Source organism: Phocoena sinus, chromosome 6 (assembly GCF_008692025.1).
Source record: "Phocoena sinus isolate mPhoSin1 chromosome 6, mPhoSin1.pri, whole genome shotgun sequence".
NCBI classification, from domain to species: Eukaryota; Metazoa; Chordata; class Mammalia; order Artiodactyla; family Phocoenidae; genus Phocoena; species Phocoena sinus.
The window spans coordinates 627,287-650,579 of NC_045768.1; the positions used below are offsets into that span (position 1 = coordinate 627,287).

The 23,293-nt window shown below is 65.2% G+C and overlaps 5 protein-coding genes across 5 annotated transcripts; 1 reads left to right on the top strand and 4 right to left on the bottom strand.

Moving 5' to 3' along the window:
* Positions 1 to 2,213: 2,213 nt before the first annotated feature.
* On the bottom strand, positions 2,214 to 3,620 carry STPG3 (sperm-tail PG-rich repeat containing 3). Its single transcript, XM_032635124.1, is given in 6 exon segments — positions 2,214 to 2,403; positions 2,405 to 2,470; positions 2,725 to 2,813; positions 2,816 to 2,837; positions 2,916 to 3,179; positions 3,525 to 3,620. Coding segments are annotated over 6 exon segments (639 nt in total). The 3' UTR covers positions 2,214 to 2,301.
* A 1,862-nt stretch (positions 3,621 to 5,482) lies between these two features.
* FAM166A (family with sequence similarity 166 member A) lies at positions 5,483 to 8,945 on the top strand. Its single transcript, XM_032635912.1, is given in 9 exon segments — positions 5,483 to 5,707; positions 6,897 to 7,111; positions 7,198 to 7,242; positions 7,245 to 7,459; positions 7,556 to 7,682; positions 7,932 to 8,026; positions 8,320 to 8,413; positions 8,416 to 8,436; positions 8,857 to 8,945. Coding segments are annotated over 9 exon segments (963 nt in total). The 5' UTR covers positions 5,483 to 5,645.
* TUBB4B (tubulin beta 4B class IVb) lies at positions 8,938 to 11,424 on the bottom strand. The gene is given in 7 exon segments (XM_032635911.1): positions 8,938 to 9,252; positions 9,254 to 9,645; positions 9,648 to 10,020; positions 10,022 to 10,152; positions 10,680 to 10,790; positions 10,868 to 10,976; positions 11,261 to 11,424. Coding segments are annotated over 7 exon segments (1,335 nt in total). The 5' UTR covers positions 11,318 to 11,424; the 3' UTR covers positions 8,938 to 9,090.
* Positions 11,425 to 15,552: 4,128 nt separating this feature from the next.
* On the bottom strand, positions 15,553 to 21,077 carry SLC34A3 (solute carrier family 34 member 3). Its single transcript, XM_032636433.1, is given in 15 exon segments — positions 15,553 to 16,132; positions 17,386 to 17,510; positions 17,585 to 17,651; positions 17,653 to 17,702; positions 17,775 to 17,814; positions 17,816 to 17,943; positions 18,022 to 18,109; positions 18,206 to 18,295; positions 18,499 to 18,694; positions 18,766 to 18,877; positions 18,954 to 19,097; positions 19,179 to 19,307; positions 19,692 to 19,781; positions 20,058 to 20,184; positions 20,891 to 21,077. Coding segments are annotated over 14 exon segments (1,812 nt in total). The 5' UTR covers positions 20,146 to 20,184; positions 20,891 to 21,077; the 3' UTR covers positions 15,553 to 15,667.
* Positions 21,078 to 22,528: 1,451 nt separating this feature from the next.
* Positions 22,529 to 22,999, bottom strand: RNF224 (ring finger protein 224). Its single transcript, XM_032635125.1, has one exon. The coding sequence runs from the start codon at positions 22,997 to 22,999 to the stop codon at positions 22,529 to 22,531; it is 471 nt and encodes a 156-aa protein (XP_032491016.1).
* Positions 23,000 to 23,293: the final 294 nt, after the last annotated feature.

Consider the following 23,293-nt stretch of genomic DNA (forward strand, 5'->3'; position numbering starts at 1 on the left):
GAGATTCATAGCTGCTATTTTAGCCAAGAGCGTTTTAATAATCATGAAAAATATTGTTGCTGACCTCACAGCGCCCACCAGGTGCACGACCCTCTCTCATCCTGGAACTTGGTTTCTTCCTTGTCCAACCCGGCGAAGCTCTCACGGCGAAGCTCACACCGTAGTGTTGTCACAAAGACCAAAAGCTAAGTGTGGGAACTTCCTTGGTGGCGCAGCGGTTAAGAATCCGCCTACCAATGCAGGGGACACGGGTTCAAGCCCTGGTCCGGGTAGATCCCACGTGCTGCGGAGCAACGAAGCCCATGCGCCATAACTACTGAGCCCTCGATGCCACAACTACAGAAGCCCGCACGCCTAGAGCCCGTGCTCTGCAACAAGAGAAGCCACGGCAATGAGAAGCCCGCGCACCGCAGCAAAGAGTAGCCGCCCCCTCCGCCCCGCTCACCGCAACTAGAGAAAACCCGTGCGCAACGAGGAAGACCCAATGCAACCAAAAGTAAATAAATAATTTAAAAAAACAAAACTAAGTTTGCCTCAAATAGGGAGTGCCTAGCAGAGACCTGGACACGCAGTGACAGGGTGACAAAGGATGGCTGTCCTCTTGTCACCTTGAGCATCTATCCCCCTTGCTAACCAAAAGTGTTAGGCCCTCAGGCTGAGGTCCAGCCCAACTCGCCTGCACATGTGAGCCCTGGATTCCATGGTGTCCCTCATCTCTTGCAGTGCAAGATGCCCATACAGTGCCTGCAGCAGTCACTGCCTGCCCTGCACCCTCCGTGGCTCTCCACTGCCAAGCATGCAAGCCCCCGGACCCAGCACGCAGCCCTCTGCAGCTTTTCCATCCCTCCAGCTCACCTCCTCCTGTCCCACCAGCCCGGGGTCTTCCCAAGCTTGGCCACACAAAACATAACACCCTCTCCCTTTTCATGTGCCTTGGCTTCTGAGGTTTGCTCTGCCATAAATTCCCTTCCCGCTGCCCAGCAGACTCATCCTTGAAAGCCCCCTCCGGAAAGCCCTCCCTCCTCAGCCCAGCTCAAAGGATTGCTGCATCCTTCCTGCTGGTCCCACCCCTGGCTTTGAGACCTTGGGATTGCTTGTGGTGCAGCTGAGAGGAGGAGGGCTCCTGGTCCTCCCACGCTGGGCCAGACTCCCAAGGCCAGAGTGCCCCAGGTCTGTCTCTGCTGCCCGCTGCCTGAGCTGGTCAGCCCCGGGCTCAGTGCCAACAGTCTGCAGTCCCACTGCTCTGATTCCCGAGGGTGCTGGGGCTTGACCCCCAGCTGGTTCAGCCCTGGAGGAGGTCACAGGTGCAGGACGCTCGGACTCACTTGTCCTTGGCTTCCCTGCGGAAAGGGATGATGCCAACACCGCGGGAGCAGCTCTGAGCGGTGACTGTTTGAAGGGGTGCGCTTTCAGAGGAGACAGAGAAGGGGGCCTGGCCCAGGCTTGGATGACACAGGGAGGACCCCTGGGGAAATTGGTGCAGAGACAGGAGCCACCACAAGCTGCAGGTGAGGTCCCTGCAGGGAGGCAGCCTTGGGGCCGACCCCTGGGTAGGAGGGCGGGTCCATGATGACGAGGAGTCCAGTGGCCAGGCTGCTGCTGTGGGCAGGGGCCGGGCCGCACAGTGAAGCCTGGGTAGTCTATCGGCTGCAGCTTGGCCTGCACGGCCCCGTGTGAGTTCACAGGGTCTTTGGGCAGGTGCGGGAAGAAGGGGGGCCGGGCCCTAACGACCTGGTCCTCTGGGCCCTACCTGGTGGCCGGGCAGGCTGACCTTACCTCAAGACTGCCCCCCGCCTCCACTGCAACGGTCAGTTCCTCGGCTCGGCAAGCAGCCTGATCCTTGGGTAGACTGGCAGCCGGACCCTCTCCTGGATGGCACGGCTAGATGGGGGTGTCCCACACTGCCCACAGGGCTCCCTCCCACCCTGCCCAGGCCACCCCACCCTAGAGGAGACAGCACTGAAGGGGAAGTGAGGGGGATCCCTGGCCAGAGAAAGCCGGGACATGACAGGTTAGCTGCAGGCCACATCTACAGCACAGCTCACCAGGCAAGGCCACCAAGCACAGAACAGAATTCGGAAGAACCGACAGCATCTCTATATAACAAGGGGGGTGGGCAGGTGGGGCTCCAGGCTAGGGCTCCAGGCTGGGCTCCAGGCTGGGTCCACAGGTCAGAGGGGTTGGCCGGCCCGGAGAGTGGATCACGGGTGCCCAGAGGGTCAGAAGGCCAGGCTGGGGGCACTGAGTTCCAGAGGGAGGCCCGGGAAGGCCCCCAGGCCCGGAAGGCCAGGGATTCACGTGCTAACTGGGTGGGCCAGCTGCACCCACTGGGCTCGAGAGCACGCAGAAGGGGCCAGTGTCGCGGCACTTGGGTCTCCGCAAGCCTTGGATGACCACCCCCGTGTGCGGAGGGGAAGTGAGAGTTGTAGCAGTCCTCCACGCCATAGGCAGCCGGGCCCAGGGGTGCAGGCTGCAGAGGAAGGTGGGTGCAGTTACCACGCCCGCCCCCTCTGCCCGGTGCCCACCTCCCTCCCCCACCCCGCCCACCTCCTTACAGGAGCCCACCCAGGAGGCCAGCAGGGGCGAGCAGCTCATGCAGAAAGCGGGCGGGCAGGGGCCCGGCAGGCGGCACCCGGGAAGGATGTCGTATAGGCCATGGAGCTAACCCCCGTCGACAGAGGGGCCTGCAGGAGGGGCTGGGCTCCGCGGCCCTGCACCCCAGGCCTGCAGCATCCCCAAGTGGGCTCGGGCCTCGGGGGGGCCTGGAGCAAGGCGACCCCCGAAGCTGAAGGCCGGGCGGGCGGGACGGGCGGCTGGTAGTCGGCGGGCGAGGGCCACTGCAGGTCAAAGTCGCCGCAGGCCCCTCCCTCGGGGGCCCCGCCCCCCACCCCCACCCCAGGACCCGCCGGGCAAACCTGCTCCCGGTTGAAGTCGTTCTGGGTGACGGGGCTTTCGCTCGGGAACCACACGGTCTGCCACGCCCTGCAGCCGCAACCCTCTGCGGTGGGGGCAGCGTCATGGGGGCGCTGGCGGCCGGGGTCCCACTCCGGTGGTCGAGGGCGGACAGCGGGGGCTTTCGGGGGAGGGCGCACACCACGGGTCGGGTGCATGCGAGCCCATGGTGAAGAGTGGGGCAGTGGGCGAGGACTCTTCACGCCGAAGCATCTGGCACCAGGTACCTGGTGTGGGCACGGGACGCCCAGATCGCGTCACGACGGGAGGGCGTCGCTCCAGCCCTGGCGGGAAGCAAGCTCTGGGCCTGGGTCCTCCAGGCGGGCCTCCACCAACCGGCCCTGCCTCCCCAGACCGGCCCGGGGCTGGGGGTCCAGAGCCCTCACTCACACAGTTCCCTCAGGCTGTGGGCGCAGGTGGGCGGGCTTCCTGGAGGGGCCCGTTAGCACCATGAGGCCCGCCTGGAGCTCTTGCACCCCTGGGGGCCACCCATGCCCCCAGCCAATAGCCACCCTACGCCAGCTGCCCGCCCCGCAGCCCGCCCAGCGCCCTGGAAGTTACTGGGAAGTCACAAGTGGCTTCTGCTTCAGGGGGCCATGGGTCCAGCGTTCGCCTCCATTGATGTGAAAATTTGCCAGGAATTTCACCGCCTTCTGGTCAAAATTCATTGTCAGGGTCTCTGGCTCCCTCCCCCAGGGACATCTCGGGGCTCTGTGACCTCGCTGGCTGGTCATGGGCCCCACCCTGTTGCCGGGAACTCCCTGGGGAAGCAGCCCTGGAGGTGCCCTTCCCCGGACCTGCCAGGTGGCCAGGCAGGTCAGCCGTGGCCAGGAGGCCCTCAGCCGCCCCACGCCCGTGACTCCTGGCTCGGCCACCTTTCCTCCCTTCCCCGCTTTCTTGCCCCAACCCTTCCCCTCTCCTGGACTCTGGGGTCTCCTGGGGGGCTGGGGTCCACTCTAGTAGGGCTTCGGGGAGGACTGAGGCCCTGGCAGAGGGTGGAGAAGGGGGCAGGGGCCAGGGGGCACCTAGCTGTGCAGGGCCAGCTGAAGGAGGCGTGGGGGTAGGGTGCAGGGGCCAGGGAGACTCCCTAGCGCAGGAGGAGGCCCCGCGGAAAACCCAGCCCTCGGAAAAGTGGAGCAACAGTGGTTGGCTCTGAGTGGACCGTGCCCACCCCAGAGGCAGGCCTGGCGGCCCAGGTGAGCCTGAGGTGGGGAGGCCTGTCTTCTTGGGGGCACAGAGGCTGGAGGGTATCACAAACGGCTGGGGCTGCTGAGGCTGAAACGCAAAGGAATGACAATGACGAGGCCAGCTGAGCAAGAGTCCATCTGCACACCGGGCCCTGCGGCGCCCTCCAGAGCTGACCAGCCAACCAGCTCAGCCCTGGCCTTGGCCTCATCCAGGCGGGGCCCGGCCAAGAACGTCTCCTCCTCCGCACCCCCGTCTCTTCCTCTCCAGAGCCCTCCCATCTGACGCTGACCCTGCCTGGCCTCGGGAGGTGCTCCAGATGGACAGGCAGACAGATAGAGACTTCCTTGAGGAAACACACCTTTGATCAGGGCGGGGGGCTCCCAGTCTGTGCTCCGGGGCCCTTCCCGTGGTTCATGGTGTTCTCTGAGGGCATAATCACCCACAGATGCAGGTATAGCTTGTCAGAGCCCTTGTCACTGGGCGTGAGCAGCTGGGAGTTCTCCCTATAACAAATACCGCCATCCGCCATGGCGGATGACGTGCACGCCTGTCTTCAGCTAAACATGGATCATTTCCTCAGGACAGACGCACCGAGTGGAAGCGGTGGGTCAAAGCCTGTGCAGCCTTTGTGCTCCCAAATTAGAGGCGGTCCTCATGCTGGCAAAGGAGCGTCAGGAACTGCAGCACCAGCGTTTCATCAGCATTCGTTTGACAGAGGCTCTGCCCTCGTTGACTATAGGCACATTTCACATGTATTTTTCTGTTGGGGTGTTAATTTTTCATAGGCTTGTTTTGTAAGGTTGTTTCCACTGATATCACGTCTGCACATAACACTTGCTGCAAACTTTTTCCCCAGTGGGTCGTCTGCCTTTTAGTATTGTTTATACTGTTTTTTTGACACGTATTTGAACCTGCTAATCGTTGCCTTTATGATATTTTTCTTCGTTTTTATGGTTAGAAAGTCCTCCGTACACACACGCACACACGCACACACACACACACAGATCAGGATTTCTTTAAAATGGAAAATAGTGCCCAGCTCCAGGGAAAGACCCTCCAGGACAGAGTCCCAGCAGCTCCCCGGCTCAGGAACCTTGTGGCAATGCCTCCAAAGCGTCCAGGGCCTTGCATCTGAGGACGGGGCTTGGGGTGGGGCTCCCTTAGCCTCACCCTGGGAGGCTGCCCTTCAGTTGGCTACTGGCCCCCCTGCGGGTAGCAAGCGTTTCAAACCCAACCCTGCCTCTTCACTACCTAGCAGGACCGACTGGGCTGCAATTACAGTCCCTGTTTTCCAAGCTCTAGGTCTGTCCTCAGTGAGACGCCTCCCCGGGCCTCCCGGAAAGCGGGAGTGCTCACCGGGAATGGGAAGGGGCCCGGCCCAGGTGCTGCCCAACAATGCCGGGCCTCTTCACAATGGTTGCCAGGCAACAAGGACTCCTCCCTGGATGGAGCCAGGTGCAGGCACGAGAGGGGCTGAAGGCAGCCCAGGCGGAGCCTGAGGCGCGATGACAGCTACCCCGAAGCACAACCTCTTCCCGCCGGAACCTCTACTACATCCCTTGGGTAAGCGCCGGAGCCCTGCGGGGAGGCTGGGGTCCCCGAGGATGGGGGAGCAAGGCCGGGGCCTAAGGGCTGAAGGCTGCTCAGCTGTGATGGGGGCCCAGAGCCGGGTCTCCAGGAAGCTGAGGCCAGAGGGTGAGGCCCTTGTGCAGGAGCCTGGGGACCCGGAAGGCCAGGGAGATGGGGGTGAGGCCGGGGACGGAGGGGCCAGGCGGGAGGGCTGGGGGGGCTCAAGAGGGACCGGCCGACCTGCCCTGCTGGAGCAGCCGTCTCAGGTGGCCAGCACGTCTGTCGAGAGCAGAAAACTGGGGACAGCGCGACAGCTGGGGAGGACAGCTGGGGAGGCGGGCCTCTCCTTCCATAGAGCACTCCGCGCTTTAAAGAGGAGATGAACTGGGGATTCCTGGCGGTCCAGTGGTTAGGACTCTGAGCTTCCACTGCAAGGGCCACGGGTGGGATCCTGGTCAGCGAACCGAGGTCCTGCTGTGCTGTACGGCACAACCCGATAAATAAGAATAGAAACAGGCCTCCAGAGCGTGCGTGCACACCAGCACACGCTCAGACCACGCACGAGGAAAAGGCTGGGAAGAACCAGACCCAACTCGGTGACGCTGCAGGGGCTCTCACCTTCAGCCCCCAGCCTCGCGCAGCTGACTGGCAAACCTGCATTCTCTTGGGCAGCTCCTAAGAGGAAAGCCACGCACCCCCCTTGGGCGTTACACGGGCCCCGGGCAGCAGTGGACGCCCTCAGGGCTTAGCCGTGGCGCCCACACCACTTCCCCACGGGCCTCAGTGACGCTCAGCTCAAGCGCCACCTCCCGCCAGCCTCCCGGGTGGCCACCATCCGGGCCCATGCCCACCATACCTTTCTGGCGGGACCGACTCGTGTACAATGGGCCTGCCCTGTGTCTCAGACCACCCCTGCAATGCTTTCGGGGGGCAGAGCTCCCCGTTGCCTCATCTTTAAGACCCTTGCTGTTGAAAGGTGGCTGGGTGGATGGGACCCCCGATGGTGGTGATGACAGAGCTCCCCTCCCGTGGGCCAGCCCTGTTCTCGGTGCTTGGCCTGTGCTGCCCATTCAAGCCCCAAGAGCCCCGGACGGCAGGTACTGCTGTGACCCCATTCTGTAGGCGGGTCGCGGATCTTGCCCGTGGCCAGTAGGCTGGGTCCACACCGGCTCCTCTCTCCTCCACAGCTATGCCGGCTTCTACCCGCAGCTGCGCTACCAGGTGGGGAACACCTATGGGCGCACCACGGCGCAGCTGCTCACGGACGCCAGCGTGCCGAAGAGCCCGTGCTCCGTGCTGTCCCCCATAGCCAAGCCCGAGTCCATCGAGGACTTCAGCAAGTCCAAGCCACCGTTTACGCCCTGCCGTGAACTGATAGAGCCCTACGTCTCCCAGTACACCAGTTAAGTCGCTGCCCGCCCCACCGGCCCTGCAGCCCCGGGGACGCCCCCATGCCCGCTGTGGCTCAAGGCTGCCCTGTCCATACAGGTCTGAAGCCCTACAGGAACTGTGAGATCCTGGGCCGGTTCCCACCCAGGAGGTGGATGCCCAGGGGCCGCCGGGAGGAGAGAATGTATCCAGGCAAGTCCCACTGCCTGCAGGCTTCATGCCCTACCCTCCCTACCCTCCCTGCCCACCGGGCAGGAAGGGGGACTCCAGGGACCTTGGACACCCGGGCCTGCGGTTGGCATTAGGGGAAGAGGCCTGGATGAGCGCCACCCCTGCCCGTGAGGCCCCCACGCAGTACCAGGTAACTGAGAGACACACTGGGAGCACTGAGATCAAGCCTCACCACAGCCAGAGCCCGGTGGGGGCTGGCGTGCTGACTTGCCCCTCCCCATTCCAGCTGTGCCCCTGCAGGAGGGAAGAGTGCCCGGCCCCAGCCCACCAGCGGGAGACACTACACGTGGGCAGCTTCCACAGGCCGCCCCAGATGGACCACACCGACCTGATCCAGCGCAAGGCCATCTCAGGTGGGTGCCTGGGGCCTGGGCACGACACGCACCCGCAAGGCTCCGAGGGCCCAGGCAGGACCTGGGGAGAGCAAGTGAGGCTGCCGAGGGGCCCTCCCCGAGACTGGGAGCTCCTGCTGACCCATTCCTGTCTGTTTAGGGGGAGAGAGGAGCCCAGGACTTCCCTAACCCCCCGGGAGCAGGTGCGAATGCCTGGGCGGGGGCAGACGGGCATGATCGGGAGCAGGGCCCTGGCTCCTCCTTCCCCAGGTTATGCTGGCTTTGTCCCTCGGTTTGCCTGGGTGATAGGGATGAATTTTCGCGATGGGGTCGCACAGGCCACGGAGGATTTTGACAAGAGCCAGGTATGTGGACACCATCCCTGGGCGAGCACAGAGGTCTCCCACGCTCTGGCCTCCTGGAGGGAGGGGACTCTGCCTGGCCCAAAGAGGCTGCTCCCCCTCCGCCCGGCCCCTGCCCCCCAAACGTCTTTCTGACTAGGTCTTGGCTCTCCGCCCCGGAGTGTTGGGGACAGAGGGGAAAGACCCTGAGCCACTCATTCCCAGGAGAATATCAGCCTTGCACCCACCGGGACATTCTGCTCACCGGTTACCAGCTGGGGGCGGCAGCACATGCCCACGCCTGCCTGTTTCCGAAGTTCCTGCTCAGCAATCCCTCCCGTGCCCCGGGCGAGAGGCTGCCCAGAACGCAGTGGCCTAGCAGCACCATCTACAGCAGCCAAGGCCTGATACCTTCTACATGGGGTTCATACCCGGTGAGTGCAGTAGGCTCCCCGCCCCCATCCAGACAAGGTCACGGCGACAGGTCGCTGTGGGGAGGCGTCCGGGGCTGGGCCCCCTTACCCGTGCTGAACCTCAGGCAGAAGGCCAGCCGTGTGACCACACGATTCCCTTGGGGCAGGACTACCCGACGTCCCCTCTTCCCCAGTGTACGAGGGTTTCACAGCCCTGACGCTAAAAGTCAGACAGAGGCCAGCCGCCCGCAGACCACGCTGGCCTTCTAGAGGTTTCCTGTGCACAGGCCAGACCCGCCTTCAGGAGGCAGGGGCCCAGGGCAGCCCCAAGCTCCCAGGAGGCTGCGTGTTCGCAGGCCGAGCCGACCCCTCCAGCAGCCACTCGTGTGCTCACCCCGCGCACATGGCGAGCCCGCTCAGCCGCAGCGGTGCCCCTCGCAGCCATGCAGGACAACTACGCACTGACGTTTGGCAACAGCACCCGCAAGGCCTGTCGGGAGGAACTGGAGAGGCGCAGCCACACACTATGAAACGCTTTAATGGTGGTACCTGTACAGCACGTGACGTCAAGGACAAGAAGAACACACACACACACGGAAAGACGGGGCTATAGAGAACAGGCTGACTGAATAAAGAGTTCCCACAGCTCCCACGCCTCACCCGGTACCGCAAGCCCTAGGCCACCTCCTCCTCGGCCTCCTCCTCAAACTCCCCCTCCTCCTCGGCCGTGGCGTCCTGGTACTGCTGGTACTCGGACACCAGGTCGTTCATGTTGCTCTCGGCCTCGGTGAACTCCATCTCGTCCATGCCCTCGCCCGTGTACCAGTGCAGGAAGGCCCTTGCGGCGGAACATGGCCGTGAACTGCTCCGAGATGCGCTTGAACAGCTCCTGGATGGCCGTGCTGTTGCCGATGAAGGTGGCCGACATCTTGAGCCCGCGGGGCGGGATGTCGCACACGGCCGTCTTCACGTTGTTGGGGATCCACTCGACGAAGTAGCTGCTGTTCTTGTTCTGCACGTTGAGCATCTGCTCGTCCACCTCCTTCATGGACATGCGGCCCCGGAACACGGCGGCCACGGTCAGGTAGCGGCCATGGCGGGGGTCACAGGCCGCCATCATGTTCTTGGCATCAAACATCTGCTGGGTGAGCTCGGGCACCGTCAGCGCCCGGTACTGCTGGCTGCCCCGGCTGGTCAGTGGGGCGAAGCCGGGCATGAAGAAGTGCAGACGGGGAAGGGGACCATATTGACAGCCAGCTTTCGCAGGTCAGCATTGAGCTGGCCTGGGAAGCGCAGGCAGGTGGTGACCCCACTCATGGTGGCCGACACCAGGTGGTTCAGGTCACCATAGGTGGGCGTGGTCAACTTCAGGGTTCTGAAGCAGATGTCATAGAGAGCCTCGTTATCAATGCAGTAGGTCTCGTCTGTGTTTTCTACGAGCTGGTGGACAGAGAGGGTGGCGTTGTAGGGCTCCACCACGGTGTCCGATACCTTGGGCGAGGGCACCACGCTGAAAGTGTTCATGATTCTGTCTGGGTACTCCTCGCGAATCTTGCTGATGAGAAGGGTGCCCATCCCGGACCCGGTGCCGCCCCCCAGCGAGTGGGGTCAGCTGGAAGCCCTGCAGGCAGTCGCAGCTCTCCGCTTCCTTCCTCACAACATCCAGCACCGAGTCCACCAGCTCCGCACCTTCTGTGTAGTGCCCCTTGGCCCAGTTGTTCCCGGCACCGCTCTGACCTGCAAAGGAGAGCAGCCAGTCGCTCTTCGGCCAGGCATGTGGTCACCACTGGTCACCCGTGCCAAAAGGCCAGATGACACGGCGTGAGGTGACACCCCTCCCCCACCCCGCAGGTACAGCAGGTGGACCCCAGACGGATAACGTAACGACGTCCCCGATTAGAAATAAAGAGTTTCAAGCTAAAGTAGTTGAACGACAAGCCAGCTGCCTCCCGCGGGCAGCCTCCGCCAATTCCCAAGGGCAGACGAACTGCCACGCCTCTGACTCAGCCTGCACGGCTAGCAGATTACATCTGCCTGCTCCTTCCGTGCGTGCGGACAGCTGGGCCTTCCCCCCAAAGCCGCTTTAGGACAGGGGATTGAGTGACTCGAGAAGGAAGGAGTGTCCTTGAACCCCGCTTCTACGGGGAGTGTAGAGTGAATCAGGACCTCGGCTCTGCGGTCCTAAAAGTGACGACCTCGGGCACCCCTTGACCTATGAGGCGCCCTGGCTATCAAGCCACCCCCCAGCCCGACCTGCAGCTCACCGAAGACGAAGTTGTCTGGCCTGAATATCTGCCCGAAGGGCCCCGAGCGCACGGAGTCCATGGTGCCCGGCTCCAGATCCACGAGCACGGCGCGGGGCACGTACTTGCCACCTGCGGGGCGGGAGGGCGTCAGCGACGGGAGGGCCGCGGGGCGGCAGGGGGGTGGGGAAAGGGCGCGGGGGTCTCACCCGTGGCCTCGTTGTAGTACACGTTGATCCGCTCCAGCTGCAGGTCGCTGTCCCCGTGGTAGGTGCCGGTAGGATCGATGCCATGCTCATCGCTGATCACCTCCCAAAAACTGCGGGAGACGCGAGCCGGCCGGACTGGGGCTGAGTCACGCCTGAGGTGCGCGGAGCCGGCCCCGCCCCGGACGGCGCGGCCCTCCCCGCCCCCCGCCGCCGCCGCCGCCGCCGCCGGGCCGTCCCCAAGGGCCCTCGCTGCCGCCCCCGCCCCGACTCCGGTTCGGGCGCCGCGCGGGGCCGCAATGCGGGGCCGCCGCCGCCCGCCCGCTGCCGCCATCTTTCCCGCCGCCCGCGCGCCCCGCCCGGAAGACCTGCGCCGGCCCCGACGCCCCCGCTCACCTTTGCGCCGATTTGGTTGCCGCACTGGCCGGCCTGCAGGTGCACTATCTCCCTCATGGCGTCGGCGGCGTCGGCGGCGTCGGCGGCGTCGGCGGCAGCAGCAGCAGTGGCAAGACTAGGAGCGAGAGCCGAAGAGCTGGCGCGCAGAGTGCTACAACTGACTCGCCGCCGGTGCTTATATAGCCGCCGCGCCCGCCCCCGCCAGCCTCGTATTGGGTTTCCAGAGCGAGGCTAGCAAGCGTCCTCATTTGATTGGCTTCAGCTCCGTCAATCGATCCGCCTAACGCCCGCCTTCCCAACGCCTTTGGCCTTTTATTGGTCCGCCGCGGCCTCTGCTCTCCCTATCAAATACCCCCCTTCGCTCTGCGATGCTCTGTCCATTGGGTGTTTCAAATGATTGATTTGTTGTTTCATTGGTTGGCTCCGGAGAGCACGCCGACAGGCCGGCGCTATTGGCTACGCTGGGCCAGCGTCCTGGTAACCGCCGCAGTGCCGCGGGGACCCACGCGAGCTGGGGCGCGGGCTCGGGAGGGGCCAAGCGGGGAGGGCGGGGGGAGGGCCGGCCCGAGGCCCGGGGAAGGTAGGCGGGGCGCACCCCGTGGGCGAGCGCTTAAGCCCGGGCCCGCCTTGCGCCCTGTCGAGGGCGGCCGAGCGTAGGTTGCGGGGTCTCCGAGCCGAGGAGGGGCGCGGAGCCGTTCATAGCAGAGACATACGGGGCTCAGGGGCCAAGGGGCGGCGGGGCGGGTTTGTCGGTGGAGTCGGGCCCTCCCGCCAGAGCGGCGGAGGCCTTGTGGCTCCCTGCTCCCCCTCCTTGGTCCGCACCCGTCGCGGGCAGGTGGGGGAGCACGTGGGGCCGCTGCGCCGGGCCCGGGGAGAGGGGGCAGAGGAGGGGAGAAGTGGGCCCGGTGGGGCAGGGAGGGGAGAGGAGGGCAGGGCAGGCGGGAGGGGGCCCTGCCTGGCAGCGGCTTGTTGTGGAGACCGCTCTGGCCCTGCGCCCGTTGCCTTGAGGCCTTGGCCCCAGGAGAGAACAGAACTGCGTGGAGACGAGGGCAGCGCCCAGGCCTCTGGCAACCACGGACCAGTACACCTGGGTGGACAAATGTTTTACTCGTCCTTGATTTTTGTTTGGGGGGAAAAAAAAATTTATGAAGGAAAAACAGTTAAATTACACGTGGTCACACCTTTAATCAATCCTTTTACAAACAGTACACTTGCATTATATTTGCATAACATTTAAGAAACCGGGAATTACGACCTTGGGTCTGCCCTGGACAGCCTCCATTGCCGTGGCCACTGGGTCCTCTCTAGATTCTGGTTTTCTCAGTGCGGTTCTTACCCTCCTTTGCTCACCAACCCAAGGGTGTTGGGGTCAATACCTGTTTATTTCTACCTAAAGAGAATGCGCTTCCCTCTTCGCCGTGTAATACATGACACTACGGTATCAGGGTATACTGCAGCGTTAGGACACGTTATGCTATACTTAATCTGTGGATGGAATTGTTGGGGCAAGCAGCATGCTGGCATAGAGATTAGCCTTTGCATCCCCTGAGAGTGGTCTGCAGCTGCAGTCCTGACCTGGAGGGTGAGTCAGCATGTCAAAGTGCTGGTCAGTCCCCTCCTCCATGCCAGTCCAGGAAGGTGGGCCCGGCTTCTGCTGGCCACAGGCAGTGGCATGTGGGGTGTGCAGGGTCACTGCCTGGCATCCGGGGTTCTCACGGTGTCCTGCAAAGTGGCTTAGCTGCCCAAGCAGCAGTCTGCAAGGCCCTGGCCCTGCAGCAGGGAGGCTCTGTGGCCTGGTAGCATTGAGTTGTCACAAACCCACAAACTGGTGAGCAAGGGAGAAGCTCAGATTTTCCTCCAAGCGAGCCAGTGAGCAGCGCTCTTTGAGATGTTTGTCAAAGCCTTCTCTCCTTGCCCCCCACCCTTGGCTGAGATCCCCACTGGCGAAGGTCCCTGTTTCCTGTGACCAGTGCACACAGGGCTGGGGAGTTTGGCATGGCCCCCCTACTTTACAGGTAACAAAATAGAAGTTGTGTCTCCCACCCAGGTGTGAGCCCCAGAGCCCCCCGTGGCACCAGGTTGTCCGCCTTGCCCTCCCAAAGTGAACACTGGGAACAAGACAGCAGGAAGCTCCCCGTGGCCCTCGGCCAAGGACCACAGTTGCCACTGCTGCCCAGGGCTGGTGGGGGTAAGCCCTGCAGGTCCCCACCCTCAGCCAAGGGTGTTCCTGCTGCAGGGTGGAGAGGTTGGGCTGGGGGGCCGGTCTGGGCCCAGTGCAACTCTGTGGCCCAGTGGGACGCAGGGCAGAGTGGGCAGGGGCTGTGGGAGTGCTAGGCGCCTGGCCCTCCTGCCCCAGCCTGCAGCTGTCGGAGCATCCACAACGACGGCTCTGTTTACCGGTGGCCATGGTCCCAGCGGGAGGGTGCGTTACCGCCAGGCAGGAGCAGCAGGCAGACAGTCGTTCATGGCCTCAAAGGACCCAGTAGTCAGCCTTTGTGGGCGGCCTCACCCGCCCCCGGAAGGAGAGGTGCATGGGGTACTTTCTTCCCCTCTCACTGCCTTCCCACCATGGGGAGGGGGAGCTGCCCCCTCCATGTCCCCAGGGAAGCAGCCAGGCCCAGTCCCTCCTCAGGGGACTTCCATGAGAGTGAGGTTGATGTCAGAACCACAAGTGTGTCCTGAGGTTACAAAAGTGGGGGGAAGCCAAAAGGGGGTAATGAGCCTGCCCCAAGGGTCTTGTTCCCGTGAGGCCCCTATGGCTCTCAGAACGTGTGACTAGCTCCTTCCGAGGCCAGGGTGAGCCCCACGCTCAGGAGACCCAGGAGCGTGTTGGGGGGGACAGGAGACCTGGAGGGGCTGAGAGGGACTAGGGGACACGGAGTGGGGCGGAGAGACCTGAGAAGTGAAAGGACATGATCCTGGACAATAATTGGTCCCGGGGTCCCTGGTCTCATCTTCCTGACGATTCACACCTGTCCCCCCGGGTTTGGTTAGGCAAACGTGGGGGCCAGGGAAGGAAGGTGCCCCCATCAGGGTAGCATCCACGGACCGGGAGGCGGTGACTGGCCGCAGCAGCTAACGGGGCAAACCAGACCCCGAGCGGCCCGCAGGTCTGCGCGTGCGCGCCCCTCTCCGTGCGCGACTTGTGCCGGGACACGTGATCCGCCAATGCCCTCCTCTCAGGGCGGAGGCATGAGGTCGGGCTGGGGTTGTGGGCAGCCCCGGTCTGGAGGGGGTGTCCGGTTACCGCCCGGCCGCCAGACAAAAGCGGTCCTGTGTGGAAACCCGCTGCGCTGCGGGGAGGAGCAGGGGGCGGGCGGGGGCGGCCCCGCTCCCGCACGCTCCACCCCCAGGTGGCACCTGGCCCAGAGGCCTTCGACCGCCTAGCGGCCGAGGTGTTTCGCGTAGGTGGGGGCCTCCAGATGCGAGCGGCGCCGGGCGTCGCGGGCAGGACCCACTTTCCTGGGGTGAGGGGCACTGAGCACCCCCTTTGCCCAGGCCGGCAGGGTAGCGCCCCTGGCGGCCGGCCAACTGTAGGCCGGCGGACCCGGGAAACCGCGCACTGGCTCGCCTGCCCCGCGCTCCGCCCCACCCCCCCGCCGCCGCCCGCAGCCCCGCGCCCCGCCCACTCCCCTCTCCGCAGGGCCTCCCCCCCTGCCCCGCCCCGCTCCGCTCCGCTCCGGCCACGCGCCACCCCGCAGCCCCGTGCTCTGCAGCGCGTGCGCCACGCTCTGCGGAAAGAGAGATAGAGGCAGAACGGGGACGGAGAGGAGTAGGGCGCCTTGGGGCCACCCGGTCCTGCTTGTCCCCTCCCCACGCCCCGACGCACCTGCGGAACTCGGGGCTCTGCCGCGGCCACGTGACGTCCTCCAGCCCGACCGCCGACAGGGGGGGCTGGACGGCGCAGGAGCTGCCCGCGCGCGTCCTCCGCGGCGGCGGTGCGTGGGAGCCGGTCGCCCTTTCCCTCCTGTACCCACAGGGAAGGCCCCGGCCGCTTTCAGCCTCCCTGGACCCTGAGCTTCTTGCTGCGGGAAGTCTCTACGCTCTGGATTGGCCACTACTTAGGGCCTTCTGTCCCCAGTGGCCGCGGAGAGAAACAGAGTCACAGCTTGGGCCTTGGGGATCAGCTGTGTAGCCGCACCTCCGGGGAAGGCCAGCTCCCACGAGGGCTCAATGCGGGCCCCTGGTGTCCGCTGGGGGCAGCAACGGCGCTGCCCCACTCCCAGCTCCCTATGGAGGCGGGTGGGGCCCTGCCCACGCAGCCTGGGGTTGGGGAGAGAAGACCACCCACACCTGGGTACAGGCTTGTTTATTTGCAAAGAAGGTGATGCAGGTGATGCAGATGTCCGCAGCCACTAGGATCCCTCAGGGCACCCAGAGGTCAACGGGGGTGGGGGCGTCCGCTCTTCACAACTGCTGGGAGGCCAGGACCTCGGGGTTCTCATAGCAGTGGGCCTCCTTGGCCGCAGTCTGAGGGGGGCTGCAGGCCTTGCAGGGGCAGCAGCGGCTCACCAGGCGGTCCCAGGGCTCCAGAGAACGGAGCCACAGGGGCAGCCAGGCCCAGGAGCGCAGGCGGCGGGGCAGCCAGGCTGGCCGGTGCCGCTGCAGGATGGCGACCAGGATGATGAGGAGTACCAGCACAAGCAGGGGCCCCCCAACTGCAGCCAGCACTGTGCTCCCCGCCAGGGAGAGCCCGCAGGCGGCCAGCGGCAGCAGCAAGAAGCTGAGCAGCAGGTAGGCGACGGCCACCCAGCGGTAGCGGGCAGTCAGGTCCCCGAAGCGCCTGGCCAGTGGGATGGGCAGCCGGAGGGCGGGCACCACGTACCACAACAGGATGCCAGCCAGGTTGAAGAAGAAGTGGATGAGGGCGACCTGGAGGGAGGGAGAGCAGGCAGGGTTCAGGAGCCTGGGCTCCCCAGGACGCCTGCCCCTCCCTTTCTTGGCAGAAAGGGCACTAAGCCCAAAGGCAGTTTGGGGTCCCGCTTGTCAGCCGAGACGGCAGCCTGGGAGGGCAAATTCTGGCCAGCTGTGTTGGGCCCGCTCTTCCTGCACCCCCCAGCACTTTGAGGGTCGGGGCCCTAGTACGGCATCCCCGTGTGGTAACTGCATCTGTGATGACCCCGTGGATTCGACCTTCCCCCTGAGCTGCTTAGCTTGCCAACGCGTCGTTCACGGTGACCCGCTCATGTCATCCCTGAGCAGGTTTGGCCACCCAGCCCTGGGCTCTGGCCTGGCTCCTGTGAGGAGGAGTTGCAGGGCCACACGTGGAGAGAACACAACTCCCTCCAGGGGTTGCTGAAGAAGTCGAGGAGTCGGTGTGGTGGGTGCAGTCCGGAGGGCTTCCTGGAGGGGGTGGATCAGGGCCCTGCACTGGGAGGTTCCAAATGGACAAAGAGCCAAGGCAAGAGAGCAGGTGGGAGTCGGGGAGGGCTGGGGTTCATCTCTTCTTGTGGGCAGCAGCCCAGCAAGATCCAGGCTTTCAGGAGCTGCACCTGTTAGGGTGCTGGGACAGAAGGAGTGGAGCACAGGGGATGATCTGGAGAGGATCCGCAGGACTGAATGGGACTGGGCGTGGGGTGCGCAGCTGGGGGAGGCGTCCCGGAGGCAGAGTTGTGACCAGCCAAGGGTGCACGGAGGAAGACGGTGAGTCGTCCACATAGGGGCCTGTGGGGTTTAGGTGCCTGGGGGTGGGGGACATCCTAGAGGCGTTGGCATAGAGGGGCTTGAGGCCCCCGAGGGCCAGGAGGCCTCAAAGGGACACAGCCAGCAGTATGCAGTGGTCCCTCAGGAGAGGTTGGGGGAGCTGCCAGCTGGAGGGGAGGAGAAGGCACCCTGGGACTACAGGGTCCTGGAAATGATAAGGCTGCAGGAGAAGAGAAGAAGGCCTGGGACTCTGAGAAATGCCCACGGGGCCCCTGGGGTCCCGGAAGATGACGAGGCTGCAGGTTTGAGCAGGCAGCCAGAGGTGGGGCCCAGGAGAGCTGGAGCCTGAGGCCCCAGGGCAGGCCTGCCACCTCCAGCCCACAGGGCTGGACAGGAGGGGGCTGAGCCTGAGCGCAAGCCCCAGGCCTGTGTTGGGAGTGGGAGGGGCTTGGGGGGCAGGGGAGGGGTGCGGAGGGTGGTACCTGGACGGCGCTGATCAGCATATCCGAAGGGCTGGCCAGGGCAGCCAGCAGGGCCGTGGTGGTGGTGCCGATGTTGGAGCCCAGGAAGAGGGGGTACGCCCGCTCCAGGCTGATTACCCGGACCCCTGGGGGAGCCAGAGGGTCATCACGGGCCCCGCACCCCCTGCCCCCTCGGTCAGGTGCCACCCGTTGTGCTCACCCATGAGCGGCACGACGGCCGCAGTGAAGACGCTGCTGCTCTGGAGCGCGAAGGTCAGGCCGGCCCCCCACGAGGATGGCCAGGTAGCCGCTGAGCCAGCCGAATGGGGAGGGGAAGTCTGCGGAGGGGGAGCCGGTCACCCCCAGTCGGGCCTCCTTGCCGCCACCCTCACCGCCTCCCCGAGGCCCACCAGCGTTGACGACGGTGCTCACGGCCTGGCCCACGCGGCCCCCGCAGAGTGGAGCTGAGCAGCTTGACGATTAGGGCGAGGCAGGCACAGAGCACGAGCAGGGAGGCAGCCAGCAGGATGAAGCCCACGGCCAGGTCCGCGAGCGCTGTGCCCTCGAACAGGTGGCGGCCTGGTGGCAGGGCGGGGGTGGGTGAGCTGCGGCCGGCGCGCGGGGTGGGCGGGGGCTGGGGCGGGCACCGGGCCTCACAGGGAAGCTGCTGCTCGGTGGCAGAGCTGTTCCTCGCAGGGCAGGGGCCGCCAGTGGCCGCCGCACAGGTGCTGCTGTTCCCTGCAGTCTGGGGAGGCAAGGCGGGTTGGGCTCAGGACGGGCTCAGAGTAGCCAGGACTGGCTAATTCAGTGGGTCGGAGTTCAGGGGTCCAAGGCACCTCACCGTCTGCACCTCGGTGCCACACCGTCGCTTAATGAGGCTACTGTTGGTAGCGTTGCCTGTGCCGCTGCCCGTAATGACATCAGCGTCCAGCTGGAGGACAGAGGAGTCTGGGTCTGGTGTTGGACTCCCCGGGGGGCTCAGAGGACCACAGCCCGGCCCAGTGTGCTCTCTCTTCCCCCAGCCGACGACGCCCTGCCCACATCTGCCTCGGCTGTCTGTCACCACCTCCCCAAGAAACCCCGCCCCGCCACGCCGGGCGTGTGGGTCCTGCCGGAAGCAGCGGCTGGCCTCACCTGCACGATGAGGCGTGTGAGCGGCCGTGTCAGCACCTTGAGGATGTCAGGCGCGTGCCCCCCGGGCTGCAGGCTGGCAGCGCCCAGGGCCAGTGCACTGAGCCTCTCCAGGGGGGCCGCAGCACTCTCCAGCGGCAGCAGGGTCAGCGCCGTGAGCCAGTTGAAGACGCCGTGCACGGCTGAGCCGCCGAAGGCCCTGAGGCCACACGGAGTTGGGTGGTCGGAAGCCTCAGCCGCAGCCCCTGCCCTCCCCCGCACCTCACTCACCTCCGAAACGCGTCCCGGTCCCCCGACTGTGCCATCGAGACCAGGGTGCTGGTGACGGATGTGCCCACGTTGACGCCCATGATGACGGGCACAGATGCCCGCACGGTCAGCACTGTAGGGGTGCTGCATCAGCCTCTCGCCCCTCACCCCGCCACCACCATCCTGGGGGAGGGGAGGGGGGCACTCACGCTTGGAGGCCACCATGCTGACCACGATGGAGGAGGACGTGCTGGAGCTCTGCACGAGGACCGTGCCCAGCACGCCGATGACCAGTCCAGCCACAGGGTTGGACAGCACCACGTTGTCCTTGAAGATGTCTCCAGCTACTTTGCCTACGCCCGGGAGACAGGTGCCCTGAGGCTGGGAAGGGTTGGCTGGCTGCCCCACCCCCAGCCACCTAGCTGGTCACTCACTGCCTAGCAGCTGGAAGGCAGAGCTGAGGATGTCCAGGGAGCAGATGAAGAGGTAGAGGCTGCCCAGGAGCCCACAGACCTTGAGGAAGCCAGCAGCCCCCTGGAGCACCCTGCTGGCCATGCTGAGCTCTGAGGACAGAGGGCAGGGCTGTCCTCAGCCAGTCCCCACCCTGCCCCCACCCCAGCTCCCCTTCCAGGCCCCTTTCTCTTCTCCCCACTCCCAGCACAGGGCCAGGGTCCCTCTCCTCTGTTCCTTTGCAGAGTGGCCAAGCAGACAGCCCCTTAGGGCCTCTGGGGAGCCTCACTGCCCTCAGGAGGGAGGAGGGGGGGCAGGTGGGCAGGCAGGCCGTTGAACTGAGGGACCAGGGTGCCCTGGCGGTGGTCTGCGTGGTGGGTTTCCATGGGGCCCGTTGGGGCAAACCCCCTCCTTGCTCTCCCCAAGAACCCTCTCACGCTCACACCCTGGCAAGTCCGAGCCTTGTTTGTCCAGTTACCCAGCATCTCCAGACCTACCTTTCCAGGACTGGCCAGTGTCCTTTAGCTGAGGGAGGGCCCAGGGGTCCACATCCCCATCTTCCAAGATGGGGGCAGAACCGGAGGTCCCTGCAGGGGTCAGGGTCAGGTAGGACCGGGAACCTAGCTGTTTCCTGGACACCTTTAGGTGGCGCCCAAAGGGGTTGGGGGGACTGCAGCACAGGAGCTTGGGGTGAGGGGCAAGAATGGGAAGGAGGGGGGCCCCTAACTGTTCCGGCCCCTGGGCTCTCCTGGGGACGGATGGGCTGGAGCCCCTCTCCCAGCTTCCCCAGAGCAATGGGTCAGAGGCCAGGTGGGTGGGCAGGGAGGCAGGCCCAGGCTCCGGGACCTTGGGGCTCCTGGTACCTGCATTTCCCAGCCTCTGGTCCACCAGGCCAACTGTGGTGTCCAGAGTGGCAGGAGGGTCCTGGGCGCAGGTGAGGGAAGTCGGCATGGATTTTGGGCAGGGACAGGCCCAGGCCCAAATCTAGATCTGCTGGGGGGAAGGGCAGTTCAGACACAGCTCCTCCCCCTGCCCGCCAGGTCTTGGGGTCCCCTGGCCTGAGACCTCACCGCTGTCCTCCCTTCCCACCCGCCGTTGGCCTTGGTGACTGTCCCCTTCCTCTGTCCGCAGGGAGATGGCTATAGTGATCTCAAGTGGCTGTCAGGTGAGCCCAGTCCAGTTTGGGGGGACCGAGTTGAGGGAACCCTGGCTCCGTTGCTGGTCCTGGCTGGAAGAAGGCCTGGTGGGTGGCCTAGGGTGCTGGGGTGTGGCCTGAAGTGGTCGGGAGCCGGGGACTTGGGGACCTCTCCTATCAGGTGTCACAGAGACCACTGCAGCCGGTCGTGGCTTAGACTCTGGTATTTGGTACCAAATGGCAACATCTCCGCTTGATAAGGGCCCCACCTCCAGTGATGGGGGGCAGGACAGGGGGCTTGGTCGCCCCCACCCCACCTCAAGGCTCCCTCCTCAGCCTGCTGGGTCTGGAGCCCCCATCGAGTCGCCTACCTCAGCTCCCAGTGCCCAAGGCCCGGGAGCTGGGGAGCCTGCTGCCACCCCTCCCTCCTGCTGCCCCCAAGCTGCTCTCTCACCCTCAGCTCCTAGAGAGTGGCGGGGGCGGGGGGGCGCCTAAGCCCTGGAGGTCACCCAGCCCTGACCCCAGTGTCCTGGGTCCCCACCTGGTTCTAGAAGCTCCTACCTGTGTGGGTAGTGAGGGGCACCTTCAGGGAGGAGACACAGGCCAGGAGCAGCTGCAGGTCAAAGATCTGCTGGGCGCACACATGACCTGCTGTGTGCTGAGCCCCATTAATGTTTACCCAGGAGCCGAGGCCCCTGAGGGGTACCATTGCAGCCCCAGTACCTGCCTTGTCCAGGCCCCACTGTCACTCAGGGGTGTTGCGGGGCTGGGCAGGGGGTCCTTAGTGCTGGACTTCCACGAATGGATGACTTGGTGACATGCCAGATGCTGCCGGCTGCCTGTCCAAGGCAGGGCAGGGTGCTGGGGCTCTGACTGGCCAGCCTGGGGACCCCTTGGGAAGCTCTACGGACCTCACTGTGGTTTTCCTGCCCAGGTCCGATAGCCAGAGGGAAGCCCTTTGCACCAGGTAGGCGGGGAGGGCAACAGCCCCTGAGGTCATCCAGTTCAGGTCTGGGCTTGGGGCAGGGCTGGGCCTGGCAGAGCTCCCTGCGGGCTCAGCCCCAGTGCTGGGCAGCAATGGTCACGGTCACGGGTGTCATGCCTTCATCTGCAAGGGGGAGGGCAGGCGAGGCCCTTCCCCCAGGCCATGTTGCTGCCCAGCCCACTGCCCAAGCTCACCTGGACCAGGAGACTCGGCCCATCCTGTTCTCTCTCCAGCTGAGCCCTGACCGGCCCCCTTGCTCGTGGAGTGCCTCTTATTGGGGTCAGTCCCCTTACTGCTCCTGGGATGTGGGGAGGAAGAGCTGTCTGGCTGGGGCCGGCCCCTCCCCGTCCATCAGGCTTGGTCTTCCTGGCCCCCTGCTTGCTGCCCACCGGTCGCTGGTGCAGGGGGACTTTGTTCCCGGGAGGGAGGAGGTTTCTGAGTGTCCTCTCAGCACATTCTCTTGTCCGTCCCTGCCACCCGCTGCCCGGCGCGGGCCCCGCGGGCCCTCCCAGGGCCTCCTTCTTGTGCGGGGGTGGGGATGCTGCAGCCCAATTGGTGGGGACTGCGTCCACCATCTCCAGCACATGCTCTGGTCCCTCTGAAGGGTCTGTCTGGTGGCCACGGGGAGGCAGAAGGAAGCTGAGGGCCTGGCATGGGAGCGGCTGTCCTGAGCAGCCCCTCAGGCAGGTCTCCCACCCTGGGCCTGGACCTCCTTGGACACCTGTGGCAGCAGTGACTGTGCCTGCGGAGGACCCTCCCCAAACAGTTCCCGACACATCGTAGGGCTGCCTCACAGGCCAGGGGTGAAGGGAGAGCCCCTCCCTCCCTCCGGGCTCACGCCTCTGGGCCGTTCTGTAGAGGGGAGACCTGCTCCAGCAGGACCGGGAACAGCCTCTGCCGGGCCCTGCCGCTCCGGCCTGCAGCCCAGTCCCTGGGGTCTGGTCCCCAGACCCTTTCAGGAGCCACCCTCTGAGCTGGGTCTGGACCCGGGCTGGACTTGCAGGCGACTCTGACAGCAGCACCCCTCCCCTGCACACAGACCAGCGCGGGGCCTGGGAATCCTGGCTGGGATTCCAGCTCCTGCAGGGGCTTACGGTACTGTGGGCACAGCTTGCGACCTTAGGTTGTGGCCCCGGGGTGAACACACAGAGTGGCCCCCGGGACGCTCTGCCACCAGGCTGTTCTGGGCGGACGTGCTGCCGACCGGCCGGGGCTCAGGCCTCGGGGCTGCCTGGGGGGTCCCAGCAGAGGCCGCTGCAGCCCCAGAAGCAGCATCTGGGCTGGGGGAAGTGGGGCTGGGGGCCCAAGGCAGGCCAAAGCCTGGCCGGCTGCTGAGTGATGGCGGTGCTGCCTTTGAGGGGCGTGGGGGGCTGGGCTTCTGTGCGAGGCGGCTCCCGCTCGGCCCTGACGGCCAGAAAGGCAGCCAGGTCGAGGTCCAGCATGGCCACCCCTCCGCGGGGCGTGGGTGTGCTCTGGCGGCACTGCGGGCAGGGGATCCAGCGCTGCTCGTGGGCTGGCGTGTCCAGCCGCCGCACGCACGCCTGGCAGAAGGTGTGACCGCAGTAGAGGCGGCGGGGTAGGTGCCCAGTGAGGTCATAGGCTGAGTAGCAGATGACGCAGTCACCTCGCTGGGGCCCAGCGGCTGTGCCCTCTTCGGAGGCCCGGGGACCCTCTGGCGGCAGCATCCTGGGGGAGGCATGCAGGGGGGTTGCAGCCTACGCATCCCAGGCTGCCCGTGCTTGTCCTGCATGGCTGGGGCCTCGGCACCAGAAGCCCCACCGGAGGACAGGAGCCCAGGCCTCTGCAGACACGGAGGGTGGGTGGTGGCCAGTGGGCCTGGTGGACACCAGGCTCTGGGCACAGCCTGGGTCCCTGTGACTGCTGCTGGGCAGCGTCCTACCCTGCTCTCTGGTCTCCCTTTGTGGCTCTCGTGTGCCGTCCCAGGCCCGAACCCACCCCAGCCTGCCTGAGCCCCAGGC

What these genes read in the sequence shown, in the direction of transcription:
- RNF224 (XM_032635125.1), bottom strand. Translation starts at nt 22,999, where the DNA reads ATGCTGCCGCCAGAGGGTCCCCGGGCCTCCGAAGAGGGCACAGCCGCT.